The 22,866-nt window shown below is 48.9% G+C and overlaps 1 protein-coding gene across 1 annotated transcript in view; it reads right to left on the bottom strand.

The window, feature by feature from the left end:
- LOC134099150 (neurobeachin-like) overlaps positions 1–22,866 on the bottom strand; it is a 303,605-nt gene that overhangs the window by 91,915 nt on the left and 188,824 nt on the right. The window contains exons 39-40 of the mRNA XM_062551941.1: positions 13,017–13,141; positions 2,995–3,147 (exon numbers count right to left, since the gene is read on the bottom strand). Coding sequence (XP_062407925.1) covers positions 2,995–3,147; positions 13,017–13,141 — 278 coding nt within the window. The remainder of the gene's footprint in view (positions 1–2,994; positions 3,148–13,016; positions 13,142–22,866) is intronic.

The raw sequence follows: 22,866 nt of genomic DNA, 5'->3' as shown, positions 1-22,866 counted from the left end.
ACCAAACAAACAAATACAAAAAAAGGCTGAGGCTATTTTTGTACCCAAAAGCCATAGCCTATGAGGCATCATGCAATTACTTTTTGTAAATGATTTTTTGAGAATGTGGACATTAAAATACCTTACAGGTCAGCATGTAACTGCATCAAGAATAAACTTTAACTTTGAATTTGCTGCAGTGCACCAGCAAAGAAAGAACAACTAGCCTACCGTGCTCCCAATACCTACTTAGCACTGTATAGATTTTAGGGTACGGTACAGTAGACTATGCTCTCAGGCTCTCAAGTATGCAGGAGTATTCCCCGAGGACAGTTATTGAGTTTATGCCTTCTGCTGTTTACTGGAAGAGGCCCAGAAAGGAACACAGAAATACTCCTGAGTCCTAAGGAAGGAGGGGGGAAAAATGGAATACTGGGTTAGCTACTTCTCACTGTGACAAAGGGGCTTCGGCAACCAAATAGCACTTCAGTCCATTTGCTGCCTCATAATCCTTGAGATTGGAACACAGCGACTGCTTCAGGAATTTATGGCTCTTGCCAGGATCTGCGATTGTATTCCAGTAAAACCCTATTTCAACATCAACCCTCAGCCTATGTTTTTTTTTTGTTTTGTTTTTCTTTTGTATTATTTTCTTTGGTGCCATTTTTTTTCTTTTTCCTTAAAAAAAAAACAAAAAAAACAGAAAGTCTGTTTTCCTTTTCCCTTTTCCCACCTCCTCCTAGACGCTGATTGTTTGTAATTGGCAAGCTGGTGTGGATGCATGCAGAAGAGCATGTCTCGATGTGCGTCTGCAGGAGCCGTGAACTCTGGCTAACTTTCTCCGCTGAGACGGAGGCAATTACACACAAAGCTGCCCTCTCTCCTGACTCTATACTTTGGCACGGGGACCCTCGCCGTGTTGCCATAAAAACACGAGGAGGCTTGGAACATGCTCCATACTGGCAGCTTATCGTCCAGCTTCCACCTTCGGTCATAAGGACAGATATCCGGTGTTGGTGTAAAACCAGAAATTAGATCATCAAAATAGCCTATATATTTATTTTTAGAGACACTGGTGGGAATGTGAATGCTTCAGATCAGGTCCACTGGGGGCATCCACCTATTGCTTGCTTTCTTCATGAAGCACAACAGCATGAGCTAAGCCCGGAGTCATTATAATAATGGTATTAATCAGATGTTCAGTGAACCTCTCACCCCCCCTAACCCCCCACCCACCCCCCCCCCCACCCCCAACACTCCGACTCGAAGGACCAGATGGAAAAACAAGCGAGTGTGGCTGCTGCCTGGCCTGTGCTGAAGGCGACTCGGGCCAGACCATGCTCAGCTAACAGAGCTCCAAAGCTCACAAAGGGAAACAGAGAGAGAGAGAGAGAGAGAGAAAAAAACCTCAAATATTAAATGTCTCACTTTAATGGTGATTTATCATGTCCTTGTGCAGACGTCATGTCACTGTGCTGGTTGTTGCCATATTTACAAACCCCAAGCCTTATTTCCTGTTTCTCTGTAAAGCATTTTAGATGAGGAAAGAAGAGAACAGTCCATTCTGTTGGCTAACGGTACCAATGCGAAGCCCATAGAGAAGGGGATGAGGGAAAACTGATTAAGATTAGGTTTGAGTTAAAATCATGTCATGTATTGAAAGCAGAAGAGGTGACAGGGAGAGGCGTGTCTGTTTTTATTTAAAAGAGCTTTTTCATGTTACTGTGTGAGTTGATTTTAGAAGCTGTTTTTTTTTATTATTATTCTCCTTTTAAACATTTCCCGATTGATCTTTCTGGTGTTAGTTTTACTTGAAACGCACGCACACAACTTGCCTCTGGAGATAATCACCCGGGGACGAAAACGAGCTAAAAGGAAAAAAAAAAAAAATCCATGAAATATCCAGAACAGACAATATACACAGACGGAAGACAGACAAATAAATATCAGAGGGACTTTTTCAAGGGAAGTGTCATCGGCACACTTGTGAGGATGCTTTCCAGAACAACGCTGCCTGCCAAATACTTCCTCAAGCACAAACATAAACTTTACAGATCCCTGACCTGGCTGGCCACCTGCCTCATGAGACGTTTGCTCTCTGGGGATCTATCGCACTCTCAAGTCCCAAAGTGACCCCAAAAATATTTACTTGCACTGTTCCCTAGCATCTCATTTTCTCAGATAATTTATCTGAATGTGTATTTACCTCATTTGTTTTTTTTTTTAAAATCAAAAGCACATGTATCAAGAACAATCAGAAAGTTAACATATTCTTACCAAACTATATTGGCTCATTCTTTGTTGCGTGCAAGAAACTAGGGTTGGTAAGAAACAAACAGAAATGGAAAAGTGTTTTTTTTAAACGAGTGCTGGGTTCTCGGAGTCTAAGAGCCGCGGTACTTGATGCAGAAATGGGTCGGTATCGCCAGAGCAACAGTAGGCGGCCCCGAGTAAGGAGCGGAGGTACGGTACGGAACATGCTGGCGGACGCTGGTCGAGAGGATAAGGTGCGTGCTTGCTGAATGACTAGCGGCAGACAAATGAGAACAAACAGATGCAGGATCGCAGCCAGTCCTTCGTCTCTCTCTCTCTCCGCTGAACTCTTGACCACTTCTTCAGTCCCTGCTCTCCGTCTTCCCCACTTCACTCACTCGCTCACTCTGTAACTCTTTCACCTCACCCCCTCTCACTTACTAACTTACTCATCCACTCATGCCCCGTTACTCACTCACTCACTCACTCACTCACTCACTCACTTCACTCTCTCCCTCCCTTCATTATCCATTATTCATCATTCATTATTCACCTTATATGTCTCTCCACTCTTCTCCACATCCTCACCAATTCACTTCCTCTTCCCCTCTGTTGCCCCCACGCTGCCCCCTCCCTCCCGACGCTCCCTCCCTCCCGTCGCTCCTTCACACTCATGTTTTTATCCGTCTCTCCATTCCACCTGACCTTTTACCCTTTCGCTCTTCTCCTCTCTCCCGTCCGTTACTGCACCCTCTGTCATACCTGCCAGGTTGTCGATCTCCTTCTCCTGCAGGAGGCTGACGGCATCGTCGTCTCCCTCTAGCATGAGCTCCGTCTCTTGGCTCTGGCTCACCACGGCTTGGCTGCGGAAGCCCTTCTTGGCCTTCACCCCCTCGTCCTCCTCCTCCTCCGAGCCTGCAGGGGGAGACAAGCACAGATGAGTGACAATCATGCATGGTGTGCTTGTAGAGGAAAATGAATATGGGATAATGCTTGGATGGTGAATCGATATAGTTGGATTTCCCCCTTTTTTTGGATAAAATCCCTGAGCAACAAGACAATATGGAGGTGTACACTGACATACATTATAAGGGTAATTTTATGAATTGTGGTAATATGACAATTTTCTGACTATCAGTTTCAATGTGCTCCATCTAGTTACCATGATAAAAATATGTTCCCACCAAATGTGGGAAAACATCATCTCTGAGGTAACTCTGATGAAATTATGATTTCCCCCCCTTTTCTGGTAAACCGATTTTTCTTCAAATGTCATCATCAAATGTCAACACCATGACTTGTAATTATCCTAGTGTGTGGCTATGGAGCCTTCACAGATACATGATGAGCTTGGTGTTATGTTTATGTGACAAATTAAAAGCAATGTATGTTTCGGTTTTACGAAACAATGCACGGAGGTATGGCTAGAGGCTCTGCCGTATATCTCATTGTCAACTTAATTGTCTACAAAGTGGTTTGATTGTGAAACCTGCCACAACCTTCAATAGCAATGCCGCATGACACTGTTCAGAAAGCAGTCATTAACTTCCACTGGTTGCCTCAACTTCATGTGGCATGTCTACCACGTTTAAGGCAGACTGGGAAAGGAATCGTGACAGAAGTATCAAATGCTAATCTGTGTTTAGCATCGCGTGTAGCCTGAAATAGGCAATATCCAGCCATAAAATGCATGTGATTGGGCATCTGAGCCTCCTTTTATGCAGTCTGACACCAACCCACAACATATTGTCATAGTGTCTGACTCCGCATTCTACTCCATAAGCGTTTGTGTCAGGAGTCATAACTGCAAACACACGAGCTCTTGAGTGTTCGTTTCCGATCGCAGACATCACAAAAAAAAATCTTTTTAGCCTTTTGTTTATTGTACAAGGGGGCCTTCTGATGAAACATTTCATCATCGGCTTTTTCCTCCTTTAGAAGGGCCCACAACAAAGGGTTGCGAATCTGTCCTCGGCTCACAGCCTATTAAGCATAGCCGAAGCCGCTTTCCAGTGTGCGCAGATGAGAATGAGATTGAACAGACAGTACAATTAGGGAGACTGCGGCGACCGACGAAAGCTCATCATTCGCCAGGACCGAAGCTAAATGAAAAATGACTGGAAAGGGTGTAGCCACCGTTCCAAAGAGAAAGAGACAGAAAAGTGTAGAGAAAGAAAGAGAGAGAGAGAGAGAGAGAGAGAGAGAGAGAGAGAGAGAGAGAGAGAGAGAGAGAGAGAGAGAGAGAGAGAGAGAGAAGGGGAGAGAGAGAGCGAGACAGAGAGAGACAAAAAAGAAATATTCTCAGAGAAGGATTCATCAGCTTTAATTACCCACAATCCCCAGGAAGGGCTGCCACACGCCATTGCGCTCGCGCAACAAGGAGACGTCCATGTGGATCGTTTCCTCTTTAAGGTCACTTTCGCTGAGAGGAACTAAAGCGGAACACGCCAACACAGAACAACAGGAGGAAGACGACACATCAGGGGGGTGGCGAGCGGTGGTGGTGGTGGTGGTGGTGGAGTTTGACGTGCATTTGACGTGTTCGCTCTCTGCAAACTGTTTCATGTGCATCACAAACACTCCCTGAGGAATATGCGATGTGAGGAGGTCACATATAACAGTCTGAAATCCAGCTACATCTTTTCTTAGTGTTTATGTGAGTGACTGTATGTATTGTTGTTTGCATATACACATGTTTGTACTGTATATATATATATATGTGTGTGTGTGTGTGTGTGTGTGTGTGTGTGTGTGTGTGTGTGTGTGTGTGTGTGTGTGTGTGTGTGTGTGTGTGTGTGTGTGTGTGCGTCTACGAATTGGATGTGAATGTGGATGTATGTTTATGTTGAAGTGAGTGTGTGCTGTGGATGTATGAATATGTTTACACATGTTTGTGTGTGTGCAGGTATGTAACTCGTACTGATTACATCCCATGCTTGAGCGGGAGTGTGTGAGTCTTTGTATAATGTGTACATACATACGAGTGTGTCCTGCTCGGTGTCATATCACCTGGGCTTTCATCATCCCGGAGGAAGAAGTCTGAACGCGTATCGGAAATGAGCGCTTTCGAGGTGGGCGGCCGAGGACAAGAGGCCTTCGGACATCAAAGCGAAACGCGGCGAAACTCAAAACCATAATTCAGTCCGTCGTCATTATCCCACTGTTACTAAATAAGGCTCCGCTCCGTAATCTCAGCCCCCGGTCTTGATTGGCCAGCACCGGGCGAGTAAGAGCTGGGGCCACGGCTGAGACCTGACCAGACAAAATAAACCCCTCGCTGATTTGAGGCTGGGAAAACGGCCCGCATCAATAAAGCCAGAGAAAACGACCTGTCAGGGGCCAGGGACATTCGTCCATGAATCAATTGAGTCTCCGTTAAGAGCGAAGAAAGAACAACATCACAAAAGGGAAAATAATGAAATAAAAAAAAAAACGAGAGAATGGAGTGAGCAATAAATGATGGAGGACGAGTGCGGGCAGAGGGCCCAGAGAGAGTGTGTGTGTGTGTGTGTGTGTGTGTGTGTGTGTGGCCACTCTCTCTCTGGTGACGGATGGGCGCCAGCGCTCTAGGATGCGCTCCAATCAAAGAGCCTCGTGTGAAATGGCTTTGCTATTTGTCAACATTAAGGGGGGGAGACCTCGCAAAGAGGTGTGCTGCTGCTGCCCGGTCGGCTGGTAGGTCAGTCAATGGGCTTCATTAAAACAACATTAAACCCCCACATTGTGCTCCGTCTATTTTACAGTCTTTAACATTTCTGTGCAAAATGTGATTAATTTATTAAAACTGCTTCAAAATTGACTGTGTTGGAACATACAGTATATGGTAGCACCTAACATATCAAGCGTTGTTGCTGTTATTTATTTTCATGGAGGAGGGGGTTGGACTTGCCAAAACAATTAACTTCTGACTCTGATGGTTGTTGGCTAAAAATGATCAAAGCATCTAAAATCCAGAGATATAAATATGCATATATTCCTGTCCTGTGGTGAATAGCAGGGTACCATGATGTTATGCATATGCTGAGATTAGATTATGCATTGTCTATTTTAAGAAACGTTCACATTATACATTCACCTGGTTTGCCCAAATAGTTCAATTTCCTACCATCTCACCTTTTAACAACTAAACCCACCGAAATGAAAACACTATCGTCTGTGTCCATCTGGTTATACCCAATCAAATCCCAATAATAGGATTACATGACTCAAGCACAGTTTTGGCGTGACTTGCTGTGAACACGAGTGAATGAGGGCCTGTGCTGGGAGGTCTGTCAACACTTCCTGGTTCCACACACTTGGATTACAAGGACTTTTCTGCCGCATAATGTAATTAATTACACAAAGGACTGGAATAAAAACAGCCGAACGGAAATTGCAATCAAATAGCAGTTGGTCTCCACTGGCGCATTACAATTCTCCCTCCTTCCCTCTCTCTAGACATATGTGAGAGAGAAAAGTCGGTTTCATTGTGTGCTGTGACAGATCACTAATCAAATGAGATTGTGAGTGCCGAGCCCTAGTGAAGCTGTTCCTTTACATCATGTGTACAATAACACAGCTATTCACAATATATTGTAGAGTTGTGATATACTGTATTCATATCACTGACATAATACACACCAACATAAAGCTTCATAAAGAGTATAATAATTATGGAAATAAATGTCACAGACTTCACAAGGGGAGAAAACTTCAGAGATTTTTCCGTGATATTTTATGGCAACCTTTTTTTCTACCTCCACCGCAGGAATAAATCTGGAAGGGGGTTGCCTTCATGGGGGTGAGTCAAGCTACGGTGGAGTCGACTCCGCTGTCAGGCAGGGGGGCTACAGAGGCAGAAATATGTGGCTGTTCGGTAGTTTTAAAGTTCTAATATGGTACAGATAAGCGCTGAAAAGCGAGCAGAGGGCCCCGGCTCCCACAGCCCCCAGGTTACAGCCAAGGGTCTGCGTTTTATATACAATCGCGGCATCGGTAGGGTAGCCCCGGGGCAAACGCTCGACACTTTTACGACCATGCTGGAGTCAAGGAGCGTGAGCTTTTTTTGGTCTCATAAGTATTAAAAGAGCGAGTTCCCCTCGGCCCCCCCACCGTTTTTATGCCTTTAAAAACCGGCACAAAGAGATCTATGGGGTGATGGTTTTTGTTAAGCGCCAAGTGAGAGCCATATTCATGTTCTGCTCGACCATGAAACTTGCGGAGGTGCGGAGGTGGGGGGGAACAAAACTCTGGAATGAACGATCTTGGACTCCCTCCAAAAAAATAATACGCCCAAGAAAACGTTTCACTCATGACTTATTTCACTGCGTTTGTATAATTCGGTCATTCAAAACAGTTGTGGTGTTAATTTTGTGTCAAACGCGGAAGTGTGGCAAGTTATATCGGGGCTTCGTTCCACTGATGATTTGGGGGAGGGGGAGGGGGGGGGGGGGGGGGCGTAAGAGGGGGGGGCGAAACGGAAAAGACGCGCCTCTTCTGCACGACCCGTCGTTGTCGACGGCGTCCATTTTGCAGTCGTCCTTCTCCCTCCTCCGCCTGCTGCGCGGCACCACCGGCGGGGCCACGCCTCGCGCAGCCAAATCAGAATCATGCACTCGGGGTCGCGCTCGCGCCGCTGTTGTAATAGCTTCAATCTGCGGCGCATGCAGGAGAAAAGGCAGAGGCTCTGGGAATGCTGATCTAGTAATCCGGGGGAACCCGGGACGGCTGATGGTTCTCCCACCGCCCCCACGCCCAAGCCCTGCCTGTCGTCTCCCCCCCCCTGATCCCTTGGATCAGCCCGCCCCGGTTCCAGATGGATGGGGTCCTGCCGGGTCGGCCGGCGTGTATCAGACGGCAGCTCCGCGTGCCAACAGCCCGCCACCCTCCCTTTTCATCCCCTCCGATCTGTTACCATGACGGCCCGGGGCTAGCGCTCCGTTTTACGCTAAGCCTGCGTGGGTACCGAAGGATCAGGACGTGTGGCAACCCCCCACAATCCCCCCCCCCCACCCCCCCACCCCTTCTTCCAGCCCCACTCCCGACAGAAGAGAGCCTTTCTCCGCTTCCCAGGGATCACCCGAAAGCGAACGACTCTCGAGCCCTCCGCGCCCTCCTCCTCCTCCTCCACCTCCTCGTCGTCCCGCCCCTCTCTCTGTCCTCCCACACTTCTGTGTCAGTGGGACCCGGCATTCCTGGTGATAAAGACTACATGCGAACGCTAGGCTAGGGTTAGCACAGCGGGAGGTAGCCCTGACCTAACATTCACAAGAGTAAATCATGTGGACGTCAGGGGTGCTCGGCTACAAATTTAAAGGGATGGTTCTCTTTTATATTCTAAAAGCAGCGTTTCAACCCATTACTGTTATACGATAATGTGCCCGAATGCCATGGGAAAAATGTGGAATATTAAAGGCCATGTGCTTCCCATAGGCGCCAGTAGTAAAACTCCATTATAAATACAGGCTACTGGGACATTAAAAGAAAGGGCCAGTGTGCGCATACAGCAGATCTCCGCGGCCATTTTGCCACACAATCGTTTCATAACTCCAAAAGGCAATTTTTACCCATCGCCGTGTGCCGAAATGGATCGACACCTTGCGCTATTAAAGAAGGAATCCAATTTAAGCGAAAGGACCAGACGCAGGAGCCCATAAAATGACTGCCACTGTTACTGCTAATGCTGTGACTTTACAGCGCTACAACCAGCAGCCGAGCAGAACGGGGCTGGCACAGAGGGACCCACTGGCCCGTGTTCCAACACCGTACCAAGCACGGCACTGGTTCTCCTTCTTCTCTCCTTTCTCTCTCTCTCTCTCTGCATTGTCTGTTTGACTCCCTCTCTGTAGGGTTCTCCTTACTCTCTCTCTCTCTATCTCGCTCTCTGCATTGTCTCTCCGTAGGGTCTTGCATAGTCTGCATGTCTCTCTCTCTCTCTCTCTCTCTCTCTCTCTCTCTCTCTCTCTCTCTCTCTCTCTCTCTCTCTCTCTCTCTCTCTTCTGTCCATATCTCTCTTTGTGTGTCTTTCTCTCTCCCTCAGTATAATGAACCATAAAGATCTTTGTCCAGGCTTGGCCCCGGAGTGCAGCGGGTCAGGCGTGCAGCGGCTCACCTGGAATGAGGCAGCAAGGACACCCGGAGGTAAAACAGGCCGTTAAAGACTGGGATCAATAGCAACGTGACTTCCATTTCATGGCTGCCCAATTCCAATCAGCTAACAATATACTTGGATTGTGTCTGGCGCCGGGGAGTAACGGCTGAGGTTTCTACGTGTGCATACTCACACACACTCTCTCTCTCTTATACACACACACGCGCGCACACACACACACACACACACACACACACACACACACACACACACACACACACACACACACACACACACACACACACACACACACACACACACACACACACACACACACACACACACACACACACACACACACACACACACACACACACACAGAGTGTGCTCGTTGCTCGTTATGTTGTCAGGGTTGCTAATAGACAGCACAGGGAGGCTGCCCTTCCCTGAAACCACACAAACATAGAAAAACAGTCGGAGCTCCAAAAGTAGTTGAAATGGAATTGGATCTGAACATGCTATTGATCCAGTGTTCTGATTCACATTGAACTTGTTTTTTACTATACGAAAAAATACAATGGGATCCTAGCATGCAATATTTTTACTTTGAAAGGCTATCCAGTTCAGGCTCACATTCAAAATAATAAACTTAATATGACATTTTGTCAAAGTGATTGAATAAACAGTGTAACTTGATTGTCTGAGGTTCCAGGTGGTTATTTTCTTGCATTTATATAGCACATGTAGAATGTGCGAATGTGCACCAGCTGAATCCTGTTGCCTGGAGTGTTTCACATTGCTGTCTGTTAACCTTAAAAGAACCCAGACTCACTTGAATAAACCTCAATTTCAAAAAAGCACAAAAGAATGTCATTATCCTCTTCTATGTTGTATACCTGCTTCCCCCCCCCAAAAAAAACACCAAAAAGACACTAGTGGATGTACGGCCTGTTGAACTGATACCGACCCTTCCTGTCGATCCAAACCTCCGGTCCTCTGCCCCACGGGCGAGATTCACCACACGCCGCTACCTCCCATGTGGACGTCTTTGAGGGTCGGCATCGCCGTATCGCTAACAAGCTAACTGCCTCATCCACTCTGCCTGCCGGTGAAGATAAAGTTTTGAAAAGGGAGGCTAATAAACCCCCCTGCATCTCCCCCCCCCCATCCTCTCCCCCCCACACGGCTGACCCCTTCGTTACGCGGGTTATCTGCTAATGGCTCCCCCTAACCTATTAATGACACATCCTATTTAGATGACGGAGATGCTACCGTGCGGGGGCCCCGGCCCGTCTGTGGGGCTTCCAACAACCATTAGTGTCATCCTCTACACGAGCGCAGAACTAACGATACCGCGCAGGAATGCGCGGAAGAGGAGTGAAGCTAACACAACTCACTACTAGCGCTGTTCCACAACTAGCAAGATAGGGCCCTCGGAGGAGACGGAGACAGAACGAGGGATATAGAGGGGAGGAGAGGAGAGGAGAGATGCTGCTCTCCTTCATCCTTTCATCCCTCCACAACCCCCCCGCCAGCGGGTGGAGGAGTGGGAGCGGATTTTTGGTGTGTGGGGTGGCGGAGGCGGAGGAGGAGGAGGAGGAGGAGGAGGAGGCGGCGGCCGATGCCTTTCACATGACAAGCGTATGTATTATTCTGCTCATTAGGGGCTCCTCGAGGCCACGGCACTTCAACAAGTCCTCAATCACGCCGGGCTGACAGACGCTCCGAGATGCGCACACACTCAACCAGGCAAGGACACGCAGAGAAGGGGGTTGAGATAAAACACACTATATAGAGTACGCGTGCGTGTGTGTGTGTGTGTGTGTGTGTGTGTGTGTGTGTGTGTGTGCGTGTGTTTAGATATACATTACATGAACATGCCTAGTTTGGTTTCAAATGGATTGCCGCTCCGAGGAGTACGACTCCAAGGACACAGGGAGAAGTTCTGCTGCTCTACTGAATTTCCAAGTGAGCGAGCGAGCGAGCAAGCCGGTGACACGGCTGGATGAATGGGAGGAGATGCGAAACAGGACAGACCCACAGCAGCAAGCCCAAAAGCCTGCTGGTCAGCGCTGGAGGCGGGCCAGAGACGGGCCGGGACTGATCCAGGTTCAGCTGCTGGCACAGAGGGACGTGTGGGTGGTTGGTCATTACTGTGCCTGTGACAGGAACAGGGGCCACCTGCAGTTGACTGGCCAGCTGGTATATATGACTTCTGGGTGTGTGTGTGTGTGTGTGTGTTTGTGTCTGTGCTTGTGTGTGTCTGTGTGCTAATGTGTGTGCGTGTGTGTGTGTATGTGTCTCTGCTTGTGTGTGTGTGTTTGCCATGCTGTTCCTGCTCTACAGCTGGCAGTGACATGACCCAGAGTGTGGCCATCTGACATGTCCAGCCCTAGAAACCGTTATTCTCATAAGGCCAAAGGTACACAAACATACACACCATACACACAATAACACACAAACACACACACACACACACACACACACACACACACACACACACACACACACACACACACACACACACACACACACACACACACACACACACACACACACACACACACACACACACACACAGGCTTCAGAACACAGCAGGAGTCACCTTAGCAACATGGGGCAGAAAGATCACGCAACCTACCAGGGGCTTTGACCTACCGGACCAACTGAATGGCATATAGAGACAGATCCACAGACTACCGAAATCTGCCTCCATATTGTTCTGAACACAAATCTGAGCACATTTTGTACATATTTATATATTTGTGCGTACAATTCTATGCTACATATTCCAATTCATTAATATATACCTTATTTAATATTAATCAAAGGCTACTGTGCGTATAACACAAGTCCTCTTTGTCTACACATTGCTTCCATTGTTTATAGGAGGATTTAAGTATCCAAACCAACACAGAAAAGGAGGCAGCCATTTTATGACAGCTCAGATCAATAAGACTTTCCTGTGCTCACTCTCTCATAGTGTGCCTCCCCTGTTCAATTACTGCCCTAGGGGAGGGGAGCCTGGAGTGTGTAATAGTATCGAACCACGTCCTTTTAAAGGCAGCGGTGCATGACGCCTAGCGAGCATCGACAGCGCCGAGAGGGCAACGCTGCTAAGATGAATCGGGTCAGTCGGGGAGGGGACGGCGAGGGGGGGGGGGGGTAAAGTTTTGCAGATTGCAAAGCTGAAACAATAAAATGAATGCTATCAATTTGCGCCGACTCCATGTGGGAGAGAAAATGGAGGGTGGGGTGGGGGAGGTTAGAGAGAGAGACCGGGAGGGAAGGAGGCAGGGAGTCGGGGGGTAAAGAGAGAGAAAAGGGGAAAAAAACCTGTAAAGTTGCACATGCCATGTTCAATTGACAAGGTTCATAAATATGCCAACAGTAAATGAAAGGACAGCTAACTTCTCTCTCTCTCTCTCTCCCTCTTGCCTTCTCTCTCTCTCTCTCTCTCTCCCACTTGAGTGCAGTCCTGCCTAATGACCAACAGAGAGGGGCTACAGACAGGAGAATTCTTTCGGCCGTTCTCACAGTCTCTTGGCCAAAGTAGCGAGACTCTGATGTCATCGTGTTTCCGGGGAAATAAATGTAAAAAAAAATCGAAACGGGGAAGTACGTCGGAATGAGGGGCGGGCGGACGGAGCGACCGCCATCGTGCGTGGGCGCGGTCAGCGTCAAACCTCTTCGCGCTGACGGGCGGGTCACTTACCGTAGTCCTCCAGCGATTTGCAAGTGATGTCCAGATGGGTGGAGCCGAAGGCATTGCGCACGAACCTCCGCCTCCTACGCAGGTCATCCTCCCAGTAATCCAGACGCCAGAAGTCATGCAGCTGACTGCAGGAGGAGAGAGAAAGAGAGAGAGAAAGAGAGAAAGAGAGAGAGAATGGTAGAGGGGCAGAAGGGGGAAAGAGAGAAGGAGAGAAAGAGAGAGAAAAAGAGAGAACAGAAAATGAGTAAAGGAGAGAAGCAGCCAAAGCTGCACTTCACACAAAACCACATGTAAACACATACGAGTCATGCACATCATTGTAGCACATCAAACGAGGGCTGGACATAAGTATAGAAGTGGGGTGAGTGAAAGTGCTCGCTCTTCCTTATGCCGTGAGAGAGTAGCATAAATCAGTAATTACTACAAACCGGTAATCACAGCACTGTGAAACAACGGTTACACACACACACACACACACACACACACACACACATAGAGAAAAAAAGGGGGGGGGGGGAACACATCTGCATCTGAAGACACCAGTAACTAGTCAACTCTTCCCAAGCAGTTTTCCTCAATGTACCCCCAAAAACTACCTCTAATACCCCCCCCTTCCCAGATTGCCCCTCCCGCCCTCCTCCTCCTCCACCCTGGACCCCCTGTGCGGCAGCAGCAATGCCCCCACTGGCCTCCTGTGCACACATAAATTACACCAGGTCCCATTAACAAATACGGGATCAAATTACAAGCATAAATGGCACAGCTTGCCTCCCTATTTTACGGTGCTTTTTAACAAGTCCTGTAAATCAAAAGGCAGGACCCTCGATGCAGACAGCGTGCGGTTTAATGATGTGGGGCTCGAGTGTGTGTGTGTGTACGTGTGTGTGCGTGTGTGTGTACGTGTGTGTGTGCAAGTGTGTGTGTGTTGGGGTTTGGGGAGGGAGAGTCGTACCGCGGTTGAGGCCCAGGGCCATAAAAACCGTTGGGCAGCCTCACCGGTCCCCTCCTGGTGCGTACGCCCGAGCCGTGATTAAAATAATGCGATGAAATATTCATCGCAATGATTCCCGCGGCCCCCCGAAGCAACCCAAAAAGAAAATTGCTTTTTTATTCATTATTAATAACTGAATTAAGGTTGTAAAAAGACACACACACACACACACACACAAAAAGAAAGGATTAAAAAGAAAAAGAGAAAAAGAAAAGCAGGGGAGAAGACGGAGGGGGAAAAACACTACTCTGGCATGTGGTAACCATCTTTGTAAATGATTTCAACGTCAGCGAAGACCTGGGATAATTTTATTGCTGGCGGCTAATGCGAACCATTAAGAGCCGAGGACTGGCGCATCAGGTTACTAAGTGCTGCGCGTTTCAAGTGGGCCCGGCGCTGGATGGCTTTCAAAGGGCCGCGCAGCCGCGCTGGAAAGAGAAAGCCCAGAGTCGCACGGACGCTCCTTCACTCGCCTGACCATCTGGGGATACGCAAGAGGAGGGTGATGACGGGGGTAATTGGGATGGCGGATGACAGTATGGATGGTGTGTGTGTGTGTGTGTGTGTGCGTGTGTGAGTGTATGTGTATGTGTATGTGTGCGTGTGTGAGTGTGTGTATGTATGTGTATGTGTGTGTGTGTGTGTGTGTGTGTGTGTATGCTGTGTAGTGTGTGTGCTTAATAAGCCATAGATTTAGGCAGTGTGGTGTATGTGTGTGTGTGTGTGTGTGTGTGTGTGAGAGAGAGAGAAAAAAGCAAGAGAGAGAGAGAGAGAGAGAGAGAGAGACCATGAATATTGACTGCACTATGTAATGTTATTTCCATTTATATGTTTCTTTACTTAAGATCCATTGCCCAGTGAGGCCAAAAAGATTAATATTTTTTTTGTCATTTCTTCCTCAAAAATAGACATCTATGAACATGTCCCACCCATAAATACACCCATCACAGAGACAACACAGCGAGTGAATTTCAAAAAAGTGAACTTAACAAAAACAATACCAGCGAAGCCCATCACTGGATAATATCAGGAAACCGTTACAATAACAACTGCATTCCACCCCCAGATGTGGCACAGTGTTCGCGGGATGCCTTCCCTGGCTCCTGGCAGTGGTGGGGGGGTTTGATTGTATGGCGCTCTCTCTCTCTCTCTCTCTCTCTCTCTCTCTCTCTCTCTCTCTCTCTCTCTCTGCTATGCCTCTGTAATAGTGGGGCCGTCTAAACAGATTAAAGTGTTACGGGGGGATCACATCTCTAACGGGTAGCCCCCCCCACACACACACACACCCCCGCTCCTGCTCTCCGAGCGTGAATATAATATCTACAAATGTCAGAAATCAAGAGGCTCTGGAGACTAAGGCTGCCTCTGACAGTGATGAGAGCTCAGTCTTAGTTTAGCATCAATCAAAACTGCACAGGCGCGCTGTCTCTCTCTCTCTCTGTGTGTGTGTGCGTGTCTCCTTGTGGGAAAGCGGTCTATGCATATGTGTGTGTGTGTGGATTTGCATGTGTCTGTGCATGTATATTAGACAGCGAGAGAGAGACAGATAGAGAGAGAGAGAGATGAGTGACTCGTGAGCCTGTGTGTGTGTGTGTGTGTGTGTGTGTGTGTGTGTGTGTGTGTGTGTGTGTGTGTGTGTGTGTGTGCGCGTGCATGTCTGTGTATTTGAGGGACGTCTGTTTGCGTACACGAGCCGGTGCCAAAAGTTCATCACGCACCTTGGAATGAAAGGCAGCATGAAACGCCTGGAGCTTGTCCCCTGTCAATCTCACCGCTCCACCCTGATTCCCCGCCTACACCAGCCTGCCTCCTCCACCCCTCCTCCACCCCTCCCTCCCCAAAAGAGAGACCTCAGAAGCGCTGAAAGGCGAAACCCACGTAAACGATATTGTAAACGCTAAGATTACACCGTGAAAGAAGGGGGGGGGGGGGGAATGCAAATCCGAGCGATGGCGACCAGAGCAGGAGAAAAGGGAGAGAAAGGGGAAGAGATTAAGATTATAACCCCCCGAAAATCTGGCAGCGCGACGGCTCGCGGAGCTGAGGAACACTCGGGGAATCCTGCGGCTTTTTTCTCCGAAGACTCGCCTCGCACGGAGAGCGTGTCCTCAGCGCACACAAAGCATGTGATCGGCACCAGCTTCCCGCCGGCGTCATCCGCGAACATGTCACCGGCGTCTGAAACTCTCTGACAAAACCAAAAAACTAAAACAAGGGAAACGGCGCAATTGAACGGGTAAATAAACTGAGGGAACCGAGTCATCAACATTTTGATAGCTGTTTCTCCCCCTACCCCCCACACACACACACATCACCCCGACCCCATATCCAGGGGCCCCTTTTCATATGCTTTCACTTCTACGGCGGTTTTTCAGTTAGAGGTGGTGCCGGGGTGGGGGGGATAGATACTCAACACCCCTGCGGTGGGCAAAGCCCGGTCCAGTCCGGGTGTGTGCCATGGGGCTGCCGGTGGCATGACGAGGGGTGATGCTCAGTCTCTGCAGACAGGGTGGTCCTCAGATTGGCTCCAAGGCCTGGGTAGAAATAGCAGTAGGGTGGGTAGGGGAGAAAAAAGCCCTGCAATTTACTGGGGCAACGAGGGCCAATGCGTGATCCGCTATCATGTTATCCGCTGCTTTTAGACAACTGCAACCACGTAGGGGGAGATGTTGAGGGTTCGCTGTATATTTACACCGGATCTGTTACAGTAACCATATCGGGTTGTCTTGACTTTCTGTTTCTATTGTCATGTTTATTGATTTCCTTCTCCTCTCGACCGGGCCTTCTCCTGTTCTCCGACTACCCCTTCAAAACTGTAAGATGAAACCCCCTCGACCGTGTCAGGATCATCCCCCCCCCGGCCCCGAACATTTTTTCCGAGCAGTTTTCACACCTCATCTGAACCGTATAAGTTGGATCTGATCTCCGAGCCCGTTTCCCACCGTTTCCAAAAAGACGCCTCGGTCGCCGTCGGTTCTGGGTCAGCGCTCGTTCCGTTTCATACCAGAGCGGCGCCTGCGATGGAGTGATACTGAGGGAGGTCTGTCCACTCCGCCTTCACCTCTTCAGGTTTCCGCCGCCTCGGACTAGACGTGACCCGGAGGGGCCGAGGAGCCGCAGCTGAGGAGCGGAGAGTGTGAAAGCACCCGGCGAGAGGACCGCAGAGCCAGATGCTGCGGTCAGCGTGGAGCGAGGGAGGAGGAGAGGAAAAGAAAGAGCCAGAAAGAGAGAGAAAGAGAGAGAAAGAGAGGAAATGCGTGTGTGTGTTGTGTGTGTGTGTGTGTAGGTGGAGAGAGAGAGAGAGAGACTACAGGTAGTGGTTTTGCCGTATTCACAGGGGAGATATTTCCCTCAATCTTCTTTAATCAATGTGCTAAGCCATTAAGGAGCTATGAAGAATCCATTAATGTGAGGAATCAATAACGCTGTGCTCAATGCGCTACACTACAGACAGGGTGCGATGCCACAGACCAGGCAAAAGACTTCCTGCCTTTAGGATGCACTTTTGCTCACAACGCGGCAACAATGGGGGATAATCACTCACAGACGCAACGTGTGCTTCAAGTTAACCGTGCCAGCAAAAAAAAAAATTCTAGAAAAAAGCATTTCTACATATCATCGTCCTCGTGGAGCAAGGCCGCCGGCAGCGTGTTCATCTCCATGGCAATCACCGGGACGGAATTAGCCTTCCCCAGCCTCCGCCTCCATCTCCCCCGGCGACTGCCGCGTCTCCGTGACAGCCGTAAAGGATGGGAGGGAGGAGGGTCGCAGGGGCCCTGGAAAGCGGCTCAAATTTATTAGTCACAACAGCCATCAATCACCCAAATGGATTTCAAACTGCATTTTAAAAGCTAATTTTCTAGGGCAGATAACCCAAACTATCAGCTGGGAGACATGCCAGGGCATTATTTACAGGCCCAATCGCACACACACGCTTCTTTAAGTGCGCCATGATGAATGTGTTAAAGCAAAGAATAAGAGGGGGAAAAAAAGAGTCTCGGTTGTCCTTCCTCATGGACATGCTACTCCAGTATATGGTGTGGGTGGTGTCTTTATGTGTGTGTGAGTGTGTGTGTGTGTGTAAGATTTAACACTTCCAGTCCATGGGGAATGTGCTTGGTTTATAAAAAGGCAGTAAAAAAAACCCTTGAGGCTATGATTTAAGATAAACTAGTAAAGTGAAAAATAAAAGCTCAGATAACAATTTCATACCAAAATATAAGGCTTTTAGAGACAGGGAAAGTGGCCAACGAGTTTGTGTGTGTGTGTGTGTGTGTGTGTGTGTGTGTGTGTGGAGGGTGTGTGTGTATGGCGGGGGGGGGGGGGGGTTCCTGAGTGATATACTGGCTTTATATTGGCTTTGTAGAAAGCCATGGGGGTGAAGTGACTGAGCACCTCCACTGCTGTGTGCCTACGCCTGCTGCAGTCACACTCTCAGGGCCCACGAGAGTACGACGCCGTGAGAGACATGAATCCATTCCCCAATCCACCCTTACACACTCCACACAAGTGTACAGAGATGGACGAGACCGGGGCGGGGGGGGGGGGGGTTCTTACTAGAGGGCTAGCCTGTCACTCAGGCGCCAGAAGATTTCCTCACTTGTCTACCGGTGTGTGTTATAGTGTGCAATCTTTACTCTGCTGCAACAACACAGTGCACAGTTTAGTGGTTCGTGGTGGTAACCAGCTATGGGGTCAATGAGGTCCAGACCTCGGTAATGTTTTCATATTCACAACATTTGAAGCTAAATGCAGTTAATTACAATGTTCTAGAATAAGCCCTTAGAGTGACGTGTCTCATAAAGCATCTATTAGCTGTTCATTCAAGATAATTGACCCCGATGACATGTTTTCCTTTTTGCTTTTTATTCACCAGACGCTCTTTACATCTTCATAATGATCCTGACGTTACTTCTGTACAATAGTCTATAATACTAAAACAAAATACAATTATTCTGATCCTGTTATCGCAATGGCTCAAATACACGGCATCTCTACATTGCATGCGAGACTTGACAGAAGCAAACTTCGCCATCCGAGGTCATTGTGTATTTTCAGCACATCATTGATGTTTTGAGCAACTTCCAATTTGTCCTCACAGAGACGTCTATTGAAAGGACGGGGTGGCGGAGGCGCGGAGAGAGAGCAGGGGGGGGGGACAGGAAAAAGGACGACAGAATCCAATAAGACACCATTATATCCCACTTAAATGCCTCCCCTTCAGACAGCAATGGGGGCACAATTAGAATAAATGCCCTGTAATCAGGGGGAGGGCGGGCGGGTGCGCGCTGGGCTTAAAGAGAGCCGGCGGGCGGGGCGGGGGGGACTGGTTTCCATCAGGGGCCACACAGCCGTCTGGACCGTGGCGGGCGCCTGGCCCTCTGTCCTGCGCTGCCACTGACACTAAACACACGGCCCTGCCGGACCCTTTTAAACGGAGTCAATCCGAGAACAAATGCCCCTTCTCTCCCCGGTCGGGCTGCCGTCGGAGACGGACGCTTAGCCCCGGCGAGTGAATCTACGGTGGCCTCAAGCGACTGACAGATTTATGGGGGGGGCTTGTTCGTGTTTGGGAGGATTTCCTCCTCAGACTCGAATGTGATCCATCATACATGCAATTTGGGAGATGGGCATCATTTCTTTTTTTTTTCTTTTCTTTTTTTGTTTTGCAATTTTCCCAAGATGAAGCAAAGCCAATGACACATGGCTAAAGGGCTCAAGTTAATGTCTGCCATTAAGGAAGGTGCCTCGACAAGTCAACTTAGGGTCGTGAGTGCATCATCTGTTTCATCTGTACTTCAAATGTAATGTTTTTTTTTTTTTGCACTTGCTGACATGATTCCTTTTCAATGAACATGCTGGCTTTGGTACGGGGGCCAAATGACTCTGTGTCTGTTGCCACAAACTCAAAATTTGCAGTGGCATCAGTTATATTGGCCCTGAGAGAGTTAGCAGACACACACACATGGTGTATGAATGGTCAAAAGGAAACAGCAATCAACTCTCGTGTCAAACCAGCTCTCGGTCCATGCAACTGGACAACACATGCTTGACAACATGATTTACATACTATTTGTCAAAGTAAAGTTTAAATTGAGAAAAGAAATCTAATCAAATCCACATATTCACACAAATACAGTTTTTTTTGATGTATTAACACATGACAATTTTAAACACCGCCATCCACAGCCTGATCCCATTAACAGCCAGTGCAGGAAGTGGTCAAAATGACTTTGATGTGTCTCTTATTCGCTCTATGCATCATGGACTATTGAACTTGCTAACATGTGACAGCGCAGTGATCCTTTACAAGCCTGATGGCTCTGCAAAAGCCCTAGACAGTTCAACGGTTGACTTGAAGGACCAATGTCATTGGTTCCACCACACAACCCTTTTCAGAGGCTCGACAAAGACGGCGTGATTTACTGTACAAAAAACCTGGCCCCGTCGGCGATCAAAGGCCGCTGTTTCCTGGCTCCAATTCTCCACGTCGCCCGTCGTCTCACAATGAGAGCAATGTGAACACTTCTCCGGGCTTGGCTCCCTAGTGTGTAGACACGTTCATGATTACTCAGCGAGCGAGGGGAGGAGGCGGAGGAGATCTAACACACTCCACTTGTGCAGCACCACGATGCTGCGAAATGACCAGAAGGACTTCAGTGGGCTAAATGTTATAAAAGCGTGATTTTACACGGAGCATGGGTCAGTGCGGATACAGCCGTCCACTACAGCTTGCAGTACTCTGTATTTAACCACACACATACTCACACACACACACACACACACACACACACACACACACACACACACACACACACACACACACACACACACACACACACACACACACACACACACACACACACACACACACACACACACACACACACGCACACGCACACACCCCCCGAAACTCAGTCCCGCACTCTTCATTAGTGAGGAAGGCCTATAGGAATGAAACAAAGAGAGGCTTTGTGTGAACACACCAGAGACCACCACTACCAGGCAGCACGGGGCAAATCACCCAGCCCCTTAGAGGAGGGCCACCATGTCTGCAAGGGTGAAGGACAGCCACAGTGCCACAGCTATCTGTGAAACACACACGCACATACACACACACACACACACACACACACACACACACATACACACACATACACACATACACCCTGAAACTACCTCCACCAGACCCCCAGGAACACCTTCCATCTTTCACCAGGATTGGGGCTTCGTGGAGTGGGATACCCGGGTCTCTCTCTCCCCTTGTGAAATTGATGACTGCGCAAACGGGGGCTCTCTCCAAAGATAATTAGCGCGAGGCTGCAAGGTTAAGAACGCCCTCAGGGGGGTGGGGGGGGGGGGGGGGGGGTGGACAGAGCCTGGCGGAGGTCAAGAGCAAATGAGAGATGGGTGACAGAGGGAGAAAAATGGAGGCCAAGAACAAAGGGGTCGAGGCCCTTTCGAGGCATGCCTTTGCGTGTGCGTCTCTCGAGATCTGCGAGGGGAGGTTTAGCCTCTTTTGATCCGTCTTCATCAACAAACCTTACTAAACCAAAGAGCATCTGAGGACTTTCATGTTTGGAGGGGGGGAGGGGGGGAGGGGGGGAGGGGGGGTGGGGGCACCATTATAATGATACCCTCGTATACTGCAGTAATAAGCCAGTGTGTAATAGATAAAGCGATGCTATCCACTTATTCATTATGATGGTTTGGATAAGGGAGAGCTTTTTTTTTTTTTTAACGAGAACCCAATTTCCACACCAGCTTACTTGGCACGGAAGCTTTGGGGCATCTCTCCAGACACGCCCACACCTTTTGGGTGGTGTGTGTGTGTGTGTGTGTGTGTGTGTGTGTGTGTGTGTGTGTGTGTGTGTGTGTGTGTGTGGGGTGGGTGGGTGTCATCCTCCACGGATGCCCGAGACCTCAAGGAGGGACGTGGTGGCACGGTGACGACATAAACCCCCCGACAGATGCAACCTGCGCGCCGGTCTCCTCCGGTCTCCTCCGGTCCTTCTCTCCCACGCAAAGCCATTCGCCAGCATCCCCCCTATTATACCTCTTCTCCATTTGCATCACGCTCCATTGTTGCAGCGTCGCGCCGAAGGGACAGGTTCATCAAACACTCCTCCCTCCCTCCCTCCCTCCCGTGTCCTCTCCTCTCTCGGGGAACGATGAGCCCCCCTGAGCTTCTGTGGGGGCTGGAATCTCTTTGAGCTCTAATGGACTGATGCAAACAGCTCAAGGAGACCAATCCAACCTTCTCTCTCTCTCTCTTTCTCTCACTCCCTCTCTCTAGTTCGCTTGATGTGTGCCGGTATTAGAATTGATAACCCTTTCAAGTGCGACCGGCGGAGGACTGCTTAGCCAGGTTGCGCGTGACCGAAGAGAGAGAAAAAAAAACGAGCTCCATCCCATTCCCGAGTTATTATCCGACGCGGCCGACTCTTGCCATTCATCACGTGTTGCGAGATGGAACTCGCTGTTAGTCAAGGGAAACGGCTGTTCCAGTGGTGCCCCTGAAAAGATCAATACATGCCACCACTCCTTCCCTCCCTCCCTCTCTCTCTCTGTCGCTGACGGTCTTTTTTTTTCAGCCTCTCATCCTTTCACTGGAGCAAAAAAAAAGTAATTATATGGGAGAAATGTTGACAATCGATACCTCCCGTCAGGTTAAGTTAAGGCCCCTGTTGCAGGGGTGCAGGGGAGGAGAGGGGTTTAGAGGAGGAGGGGGGGGGGTCTTAGTCAGCTGTCGGAGCGAGTGATGCCACTGACGTCCGACAACAGGGACAGGCGGAAAGGGAAAGGACGCCTGTTCGCCCGGGTCCTGTTCACTCCGGTCCTGTTTAACACTCTTTACTT

This window comes from Sardina pilchardus, chromosome 13, assembly GCF_963854185.1.
Source record: "Sardina pilchardus chromosome 13, fSarPil1.1, whole genome shotgun sequence".
Lineage (NCBI taxonomy): Eukaryota > Metazoa > Chordata > Actinopteri > Clupeiformes > Clupeidae > Sardina > Sardina pilchardus.
Note: the sequence above shows the minus strand (reverse complement) of the source record. Positions and strands in the feature narration are given on the sequence as shown.